The 10,838-nt window shown below is 43.1% G+C and overlaps 1 protein-coding gene across 2 annotated transcripts; it reads right to left on the bottom strand.

The window, feature by feature from the left end:
* Nucleotides 1-367: 367 nt before the first annotated feature.
* On the bottom strand, nucleotides 368-5,911 carry LOC133714708 (patatin-like protein 6). Of its 2 annotated transcripts, XM_062140919.1 has the most exons (3): nucleotides 4,436-5,906; nucleotides 2,762-3,066; nucleotides 368-1,105 (listed from the first exon to the last, which is right to left on the bottom strand). In XM_062140919.1, the coding sequence occupies exons 1-2, from the start codon at nucleotides 5,567-5,569 to the stop codon at nucleotides 2,794-2,796; spliced, it is 1,407 nt and encodes a 468-aa protein (XP_061996903.1). In that variant the 5' UTR covers nucleotides 5,570-5,906; the 3' UTR covers nucleotides 368-1,105; nucleotides 2,762-2,793. The 2 variants fall into 2 exon arrangements, with proteins under 2 accessions (XP_061996903.1, XP_061996904.1); XM_062140920.1 differs by lacking the exons at nucleotides 368-1,105; nucleotides 2,762-3,066 and adding an exon at nucleotides 3,091-4,265 and having other exon boundaries at nucleotides 4,436-5,911.
* Between the last annotated feature and the right edge of the window lie 4,927 nt (nucleotides 5,912-10,838).

The raw sequence follows: 10,838 nt of genomic DNA, 5'->3' as shown, positions 1-10,838 counted from the left end.
ATATATTTTTTGTTTATTAAAAAATATTAATTATAAGTATCAAGAGTTGAAATTATCTTATTAGTGTTGGATCACTTGCACTGTCGATGCATAGAAAAACTTCCAATTGTATACTAAAGGGTAAAGGGTAGTGCATGTTGATTGTTATGTGTAGCAGCTGCGTTGACCCTTCTACATGAAGATATAAGCTTTACTTGCATGGGTATAAGTTCTATCATCAAAATATGGGAAAAGCCTGATCATGCTCAAAGTTTCAAACCCACTAATCATTTTCTATAATAGTCAATAAGGGGCAAAGGAAAAGCTTTAATCGCGTGAAAGCTAACTCAACCACTGCAGAAAGGTGCAAGAAAAAAAACAGACCAAATCAAATCAAAGTTTCATCATCTATGTAACACCCACCACCACTGCTCAAAACTAAAAACATGTACAAAAAGAAGTTTTCTTTGTTCAATCATCAAACTTACAAATAGACGAGGACCCTCAAACCTATATCATACAATTCATGACCAAAAAGAAAAAAAAAAATTTCTCCCAATGAAAAGGTTCCAACAACTATAGCCATGAAGACCCACACAGGAGATATGGTCAGTTGCTTGAAAAAAGATACTCACTCTGAAAAACTATCGTCCACTAAAATCTACTATAATCAAAATGAGAAAATATTGAAGGGATATAGAGGCCAAATGCCAAAGACAGAAACGAAGAGCTTTGGCCACTTTTCAATTCTGGGTTTTAATAAGGTAGCCCTACCACCACCACCACCCACCCTCAAGTTTCTTGAGACTAAGCTAGGATGAAAAGACAGAAAATGGAAAAGTTGTAAATATAAAATTGCAAAGGGTATAAAACCCTAAACCCTCAATTTGAAATGCAGTAGATTCACACCTGAATATTTGGATTCTTGTTTGTCTGACCTTAAAAGCTTTTACTCTCTCTCACTCCCTCTCTCATGCTTTTTCTCCACATTGGTTCATAGCCATTGTTGAAAGGTGGAGTGGAGACCCACAGTGTATGGTCCTTTGGTGGGCAAAAAAATCCCCACAAAGATTTACATACTTTTCTTTTCCTCTCTTCTTCCTCCTTTGTAATGAGCTTCTATTATCTGCAATTGACACACATAATTTAGTGTTATATTTCAAGCTATACAAGTATAGTAAAAAAAAAAAAACACATTTGGTTTACAGAATATAAATGTAAGAATTTGTACTCTACATACTCGATTAAAATCAGAAATCCATAGTACTGTCCTGTTCAAAGTATTGAGCTAAGGTTCACACATGTCTTTTTCAATACACTAGACCTTTCATGGAAATAACTACCAGCTTTATCTTTGGCTTTTTTTTCACTGCTTACCCCATTGTCTGTTTAAAGTGAGCTGGGAAGTGTACTGACACATAATTGCTAGTCCCTTTATCTACCAACCCCATTTTTACTCTAATCTATTGGAATGCATTCCAGCACCTTCTAAACTGCTTTTCATGTATATTCACTCCATTAAAAAAAAAATATTAAAATTAAAATTAGGCCCCCTTGATTAGAGCATAAGAATTTCTCTATCCTATTCTCTACGGTTTACCTAACATATCTGCATGGCCCCAGTGATCACCACATAAAAGATAAAACAATCCCTTCTAGGCTCTACGTTAAGCAAAGAAATATAGTTTATGCACTTGCCTAGTCTAAAAATGCAGGGACCAAAATGCACTATGTGTACAACTATTGGGTCTGGGTGACATAAAACCCGACTTTGATGATTTGAAGGAATCTAAACAACTTAAAGATGATGGGTAGCCACTTAAGTTTTGGTATTCACCCAAAGAGGCATTTGTGATTTTGTAGGCCAAAGGCTAATACTCGGTACTCCATAGGAGAAGGTGTAAAGAAATGAACTTCGCCCCAGACATTCACCAAAGAGAACCTCTTTTCCGGACTACGGAAATGCCTTTAGGAAGGACCGCAATGATTTTGATTATCTCCCAAATGACCACAGTACCCTCCTTTGCCTACTCATTTTCTCTCATTGAAATACCTATGCCAAAATGTCCTTCGAATCTATTCAAGAACCACTGAACCAGTGTCGGTAGGCCGACAACATATGGGACTATAAGCAATCATTTAGTTACCTCTCTCTCTCTCTGTTTTTTTTTTTTTTTTTTTGGCTAAACTTAAACAAGAACACATTTTTTTTTGTCTGAAAACAAGAACACTGGTAGGTATAAAGAGGGAAGAAAATGACAGAACCAGCTCACGGAGAAACAGAAGACTGAGAATTTTCAACTCGTGAGTCGTGACTACGTGTCATCGGATATACTTAATCAATTGATCTTTTTCACTATTTTTGAAGGAGAAAAGTCTTGGACACTAATAGTTGTAGGCACATATAGCATACCAACAGTTGGTAACTTGGTATGCTATGTAAGTTCTCCACCAATGCCATCTCAATTATTGGTTTGTTGCATCAATATAGCATATGCTATAATAAAAAAAAACAGCGTAGCTATCCCTTACCAAAACTCCTTGTTTAGAATAAAGTTTCTGACAAGTAATTGTAGCAGATGCAACTTAATCTTAAAGACTACAAAAATGATGCACGAGTTGATTAGTCAAAATGGTTCACATTAATATTTACATGAGTCTTAACACCGTACAATATTGTACCAAACGTGACAAGAAAATTTCAACCAATATTGTACGAAAATGTTAATGACTGAACAGTTGTCAGAGGAAGAATGATGTTAATGGTAAAGAAAGTATTTACCTTTTGGTATTGTTTGGTGGTAGCAGTCTGACTTAAGTGGCTTTAGTAGGAGCAGCTTGCTTGAAGGCAACAGTGGGAGCTATTCTGCAACTCCTCCTCTGATGTTCCAGCACAAGTTCTCCGGCGAACCAGTCTAGCTTCTCGAAATTGCTCTGCTCGCCGATCCTCTTGCCGCCAAACAGAACCGATTCAACATTCTTCTGCTTCAGCATATCCTCTGCTAATCCCACCAGCATCTTGACATTGTTAGGACTTGGGTCTGTATCTACATTTGGACCACACCTCCCCAAGCTTGTCGCATTCGCCTAACATAATTTGCCAAAAACGAGGCTTAAATTAGACATAAACCATCCCATTACTAGCTGCTTTAAACTAATTTCCGAATAGTTAATTGATCCAGAACCTACACGTGCACACCTACTAATTAAGTTCCATTGTTGGTGTAGATTTAGATATTACATAAAATACACAAGAATTAACAGCAAGTCTGCACCAGACACCTTAAGTTAAAACCAAGCAATGCACAAATTTGGAGAAGCATCCAATTTGATCGCATGTAATGCCTACTTAAAAAAATGAACCTGACAGTTAAAATATCAAATGGGTGGCAGCTCTAACTTAGGACCACCTCTTTGATAAAACAATACCACAAAAAAGAGAACAGAATATGACAAAAAAAGTTCTGGGTCAGTGACAGTAACTCTATCCAGGAAAATATATTTGATTAGTATCCACTTTCACCAACATTTTTTCTGCAGATATTAAACAAGATTCAAGACCCAGAGACATGCAGTTCAACAGGAAAATCAAACCAGAGACCCCAAGAGGTGGTGCTGACAGTACTTAATAAGATGAAGCACATTGAACCACAATCTCATACTTAAATGCCAGAAAACAGGGTCGGTCAGAGATCCCAGAAAAATGAAATGAGGTAATATAACAACAGAGACTGCCCCAAGAAGCAAACTCAAACGCATTAAAGCCAACAAAAACAGAGAAAAAATCATAAATATCAGGAAGATATATTAGCTATGCAGTGGGACCAAAATTGCAAAACCAAGCAAAAAAAAAAAAAAAAAGTTAAGAGCCTCAAAACCCCATTTACTGAGAAAACGATTTCTGAGACAACCCGTCAACTTTAGCCTTTAGGCCTAGTTGGTCTAGAGGACACAAAGTCTTAATCAGTTAACCTACGCCGGACCAACCAGAAATAAAGAAAAAATCCATTCTTTGGTCCCAAAAATTTAAATCGGTAAAACAAAATTGAAACACGAAACGAAAGAACAGCCTCCCAAAAATTTTGGTTCGGTGTTGGTTTCTCCTCCAATTCTGGCAATGCCCTCCCAAGTCCCAACGAGGCCACCAACGTTACGTTACGGAACGCCACCATTCAATTGCATGAACCCAAAACCCCCGCGCACGTTAGCCTCGCGCATACGTGTTGTATCTACACATTTTACATGTATCAACATCCTACAGGGACTAACAGCCTGGCCAACAGTGTCTCCATGCACCGAAAAAGGCAAACACGAGATAATCTAATAAGTGCCGGATCACTTGCACCGCCGGTAATAATTTTCCGAGAACATAAAAACAAAAGTTTACGGCACAGGAAAATTAAAATGCGCACGGTGGCGCATGTTAGTGGAGGTTCTAGGGCTATATATATGGTACCTGGATGCGGACGTAGTTGGTGCTGCCGGACTGACCGAAGGCCATGGCCACGGACTGGTCAACGAGGTCAGCGGAGCCGTCGCCGGAGATGCGGGCCATGGGGCGGGCCCACTCCTTGGCCTTCCACCTCTTGACCTGCTCGTACTCGTGGCTCGCTTCTAGAAACTGCCCGCTCCCGATGGAAAGGACCAAAAGGTCCTCGACGCCTCGCACGAACGGGAACTCCTGCTTGTTGTGCAGCACGTGCGTGATGGCCGCGGCGGTCGGGTTGCTCATGGCCAGGCCGCCGTCCACGGCCAGGCAACTGGTCTGGCTGTTCACGGACCGCATTTGGACCGGCTCGAAAAGCCCCGGCTCGGCTGACGTGGCGCGGCAGACCTCCCAGAGGCGGAAGTCGTAGCTCTCGGTCTCGAGCGCGTCGGCCCGGGAGAACAGAAACGGCGCCGTACTGGAGAGGTCGTAGCAGGGTATCAGAACCGGCTTCAATGTGTCCCTCAGCGTCAGGCTCCGGCTGTTGTCGGCGAAGGCCTCTCTCATCGCCTTCTCCAGCCCGGCCGTGGCCGACGTGGTCGAGCCGGAGCCGGAGCCGGAACCCGACCGGCCGCGAATGAACCACCGCAGGAACCCGCCGGAGGAGGAGGAGGAGGAGGACGAGCGGTTGTTGTTGTAAAACCTCTTCCCCTGATCAACGAGGAACCGCCACGTGTCGTCGGCCTTGAATATCGGCCGGCTCTGGTCCCTGGTGGCGAAGAGCATGGCGGTGAAAATGCCCCCGACGCCGGCGCCGGCGGAGACGTCGAAGTAATCGGCGATTCTGGCGTCGGGGTTCCCCGATTTGAGCTTGAGCGCGTTCTCGAGATAGGCCAGGGTCTTGCCGGAGAGAATCCCGCGCATGCCTCCGCCGTCGAGGCTGAGTATGCAGATTTTGCCTCTCTGGTTCTTGATAACGGCATTCTGGTCGGGCTGGGCGTCGGCTTTCGGCTCCGTCGCCGGCGGAGAGATCTGCTTCGGCACCCACAGCTTCTGATCGTCATATCCAAACAAAAACTTACTCTCCAGAATCGAGAATATCTCGTAGCTCAGCTTATCCGTATCAATACTCGGCTCTTGCATTTCGGACCGAGTCGAATCCATAACGAACAATTCAGGTGTCTTTTGTTGCTCCAATCAGAATTCACCAACAAAGAAACTCATGCTCACACAGTCACTCTGGAAATGGGTTGGGGGTCTTCGAGAAAGATTAAAAGAGGGCGAAACGAAATTCCCTTTGGTTCGGGTTTTAACAGAGCACGCCAAAGCCAAACCAGCGCAGCATGAAAAGCTTAACCAACAGAACCCAAGAAAAGCAAATGAAACCAGAGGAAGAAGGAGGAGGCAGAGGACACAGGCTATCACAGAGAGTATGTCTGTGTTTTATATAGCTTATTATTTTTAAATATCCCACATTCCCGACCTAAACGACGTCGTTGGATTGGTTCTGAGTTTTAAGTTTTAACCTCTGGTTTTTATAATATTTGTAATTTCACTGTTACCAACAACGGGGGTCACCGACGACCGAGGCCGTTGGTTTCCAAGTCGTTGATCCGACGGGTCGGAAACGCCGGTCTCTGTTGGTCCGTGATCAACGGTCAGTTGGGGACCAGAGAGGGGGAAAAAAAAATTACCGTCTTTCGCGCCCCCATTCCGTTTGTCGTTAACGCGTGGGCCCCCGGCGCCACATTCGTCGGTGAAAGAATAGTCCACTGCTGCTAGTCTTGTGTTTTCTTCCGTTTTTCCGTTTGCTCGTGGCTTTTTGTTGACGAAAACGCCCCTGATTGGACTAGATTCGGCTAAAAAGATGGTAGCGGGCCGTTGTGAGTCCGACGTGTGCTGTGGGTCCTCTTTTGTTGAAATGTAAATTTGTTCCGAACAGTAAAACATGGGATGGTGGATGGCATTTGTTTACCCAAGAGGGATAAAGTAAAAGAAGACAAAAGACTGGATAAAACACTTGGACCATGGAGCTCTTTTGACTTTTGGATGTCTTAACCTTTTTCTTTGGGATGGTTTTGCCATTTAGTGTGGTGATTTGTAAGAATTTTTTTTTTTTGAAATAAGGGCCGGTGCGGCTGCCATCACGCCTTCATAAATGAAACTGTCGAATACAAGGGGGGGGGGACATTGAGCCTAAACCCCAGATTACAATAAGAACCTAGAGTACATCCTGAAAAGAGATCAAGTGACGACTCTACTAAACAATTGTATTCAAAACCACACCAACTAGCAAAGAACTCGCTCCAGACGGTTCTATTTGCTTTCCAGCGGTGACACAACGAAGAGATAACTAGATCTGCAACTCTTATACAGCTAAGCATAATGTCCATTCTCACAGCTCTCCTATCATGTTGCCACTGGAATCTACATCCAGTGGCACGAAGTCTCACCCTGCCACTAGGAGGCAGCGACCATTTGACAACGCAAGGAACTCGCCGCCTACCTAGAGCAGACAAGACACTGAGAGTGCACCCACAGGCACGAGGCCCAACATACCCTACACGCCAAATGTAGGGACTTATTGCTCGCAAAATGCGCAAACCAACTAAACAACAAACAACAGTAAACAACACACTGCAAACAAAAACAATAAAAACAACAACAAAAAACAAGAAGTAAAAGTCCAAGCAGCATGGCCCTGACAGTAAGGCCCAGCCCAACTCCCGCACACCACCACCAACCAACTCCACCGTCTACCAGGCAAGCCACCAGAGCGCACCACCACCAACCAACTCCACCGTCCACCAGGCAAGCCACCAGAGCGCACCACCATCAACCCGCCGCCTTGCACTGAACCGCCGCCGTTGCGCATCACAGCGCCACAACACCGCCACACCACAAAGCCGACCGACCCAGAACCCGGCCGACGTCAAAACCCAGCTCACTGGAGTAATCAGATCCAGATCTCTGCAACGAAATCGAAGATCCAGCCACCGCCTAGAACCCAGCCTCGACCGAGCCGCCCTACTCCTCCGCCGCTGCACCATGTCCGGCCTCACCCACGATCGGAGGAGAATAGATCGAGATCGCTCCGCCCCGATCGAGAAACATCCACTTTCTTCCTTTGCTGTGCTAGGCCACCACCACAGCACCACCCTACAAGGACCGATTAGGCATCCTCTCCCGGACCGAAACGCAGCGGCAGGGGCGCCGGCGGCGTTCGGCCGGGAGAGATAACTCGCTTTCTCTCTCTAGTTTTTTCGCAGCGCGTGAGGCGCGTTCCTCTGTTTAATTTGTAAGAACTTTAGGAAGAAATAATTGCAATTAAATGATAATTATCTGGTCTTGTTTAGTGGATAGTGGAACAGCTTGGAGCATGAAGTAATGAGACTACTACTTTTTTGAAATGTGATCTGGAGTTACAACAACTTAAACAAGGGATGACATCTTTGCTAGTTACGATATGGAGTGTAACAGGAATATAGTGAGTTGTTGGTGAATTTCATTAAATGTGTTTAAATGAGTCGTATCTTTTGACGAATAATTTCGGCAATGAAATTAATTTTTGAGAAATAAAAACGCAAACAGAATAACAAGCGAGTTGACTATTGTAGAGAGCGGAGTTTTCGAGTGCATGGATTCAGGTAGGCCTGGCAACGTGCGGGTATAGTGCGGGTTCTTAACGGGCCGACCCGGTAAAAACCCGTTAAGTTAACGGGTTTCGCGGGCTAAACCCGGCGGGTTTGCGGGTTTTCCGTTGGAAAACCGTTAAAACCCGTTAACAATTTTTTTTTTTTATCGAATAAAAGCTATAGTGCCCAGTAAAAGATATTGATTGTTAAATTTTTCCAAGTTCATGAGAATCAAAGCAATGGACTAAAAGAAAGTTGCAGACTTTGATGTACTATGTTACCCTCAATCATTGAATTGGATTGTCCAGTACAAGGGTTCCATAACACCATGTCTTTCTCGTCAATTTCTACACAAATCAGATTTCAGAACAAAAACCCAGAAATCTATGACGTTAAACCCAGAACAAATGAAAAACCAAGCATTCAATTGAATCTATCAAATATGAAGAGAAAAAAATTAAAATGGCTCTAGTGAGGATATGTCGGTTTCAAGCTTCTTATTCCCTTCTTGCAGCATCTTCAAACTCATCATTTAAACCCTCATCACCATCTTCATCATCATCTTTGTAACCCAGAAATCTATGACGTTAAATCCAGAACAAAAACCCAGAAATCTATCACAACAAAAACTCCATCATTCAAGATTTCAAACCCAGAACACACTCAGATTTCAGATTATAAAATGCAATACCTAGATACAAAAACTGCAAGGAATCGAAGAAAACCCAAAGCAAAAGACAGATCCATGCAATACATTGAGAAATTGGGAGCGCAGAGAGAGATGAGAGATATATAGAGAGAGAGAGAGTTTGGATTTGGGTGACGGAAATGAATGGGAGGTTGCTGTGCTCAGATTGGGTTGCGTTCCAGAGAGAGAGTTGCGTTTTGGTGAATGACGGAAAGGGTCAAAGTGGGTTTGTTTGGAAGTAAACGGGTTCCAATGGGTTCCAGTGGGTTTAGCACGCAAGGCCCGTTAATTTACAGGCTTTTTGCGCGCGGGCTTTTTTAGCACGAATTTAATAAATGGACGGGTTCGTGCGGGCTTTTACCGTGCGGGTTTCGGGCGGGTTTGCGGGTCACGGGCTCAAATGCCAGGCCTAGATTCAGGGTTGAGAGTAATTGCTGACATATATAAATTAATGAGGTCCAACGGTACCGATGATACCTCCATAGACTATCTCATTTACCCAAATAAAAAATATTTTTATAATAGTGACTTGAAATGTATATGATGTTCATTCAAATTCATCTCACAAAAGCTTGTGTATAAGCATAAGATAACTTTTGACCAATCTTAACTTATTGAGTTTCTGTCTGCCAGGTGTGATTTGTTGATTATTTAAAATAACTAACATCTTGAAGATTATAAATTTAAATCTTACTAACATTATGAGATGAATATGCGTTGGGAAAAAATGGTGTTTCTACTAAACCATGTTCTAGGAGAATTGTAATTGTGTTTATTATTGATAATAGGAGCCCTTTAAATAGGGAGTTACAAGGTATACAAAATGTAATAGAATCCGAATACAATTGAATACCTAGAACACTTTCCTATTACAACTCTAAACCCTAGTTTGTAGAGGCACACATTATGTCGACATCCTTCAACACTCCCCCTTGTGCCGCTCAAACTTGGCGATGACGCTTTGATTGTTGCCTCGTTAAAAACCTTGTCAGGTAACAAAAACCCTGTGGGACAAAAATAACCCTGGTCGAAGGACAAAAAGAGCACAACACGTCCTTCACTCTTCGAGATCTAACATGTAGACATCATACCTCCCCCTGATGTCCATATCTCCCCCTGATTGCTACAATCATGGGAGTTCGGTTAACTTCCTTAATCCGATGCTCTTCACATGTTTCTCGAAGGTGGATTTTGGTAACGACTTAGTAAATAAGTCCGCTACATTATCCTCAGATCGGATTTGGTTCACTTCAATATTTAGAAGTGCCTGTTGTTGCTGATTGTAAAAGAACTTAGGCGATATATGCTTGGTGTTGTTGCCCTTGATGAAACCTAATTTCATTTGTTCAATACAAGCTGCATTATCCTCATAAATGCATGTAGGTTCATCTGTGGTAGACTTCAAACCACAAGTTCCTCGAATATGTCTAACTATAGACCTTAACCATATGCATTCTCGCACAGCTTCATGTAGAGCAATAATCTCTGCATGATTTGAGGAAGTAGCAACAAGGGTCTGTTTTGTAGACCTCTAAGATATCGCTGTGCTTCCCATGGTAAAGACATAACCCGTTTGGGAGAGACCTTTGTGAGGGTCAGAGAGATACCCTGCATCAGTAAAACCCATCAAGACATCGTTGTCATTTTGATGGAGGGGAGGAGGAGCACGGAAGGTGGCGTTTTGCCTTGTGGAGTCCGATCCCACACTTCTGTTATTTCTTTTCTCTATGTAGGGATAAAACAAGCCCATATCAATCGTACCCTTTTAAGTAACAAAAGATTGTCTTTATACAAGTCCAATGGCGTTGCGTTGGCGCGGAGCTATATCCAGCCAACAAGTTCATAATAATTGAGGTGTCCGGTCTTGTATTGTGCTAAGTACAATAATGCGCCTATTGTACATAAGTAAGCACTTCTGCTATTAACACGTTTTCGTCATCATCCCTGGGATGAAACGGATCCCTTTTAGGGCCAAGACTACAGACGACCATGGGAGTGCATTTTTGACTTTATCAAAATGCCTAAGCATCTATTGACACGGTATACAAGTTCTGAATCTTGACAAAACCGTGTTCTCCCAAGGTCCTTCCTCTCAAACTCGGATTTCAAG

Source organism: Rosa rugosa, chromosome 6, assembly GCF_958449725.1.
Source record: "Rosa rugosa chromosome 6, drRosRugo1.1, whole genome shotgun sequence".
In the NCBI taxonomy this organism is placed as follows: Eukaryota; Viridiplantae; Streptophyta; class Magnoliopsida; order Rosales; family Rosaceae; genus Rosa; species Rosa rugosa.
The sequence above is the reverse complement of the archived record's forward strand: the minus strand, read 5'-3'. Positions and strand labels throughout refer to the sequence as shown.

Excerpts from the sequence above, each read along its gene's own strand:
- LOC133714708 (XM_062140919.1), bottom strand. The coding sequence starts at position 5,569 with ATGGATTCGACTCGGTCCGAAATGCAAGAGCCGAGTATTGATACGGAT. Across the intron at positions 3,067-4,435 it reads CCAACTACGTCCGCATCCAG|GCGAATGCGACAAGCTTGGG; the intron begins GTACCATATATA and ends AAATTATGTTAG.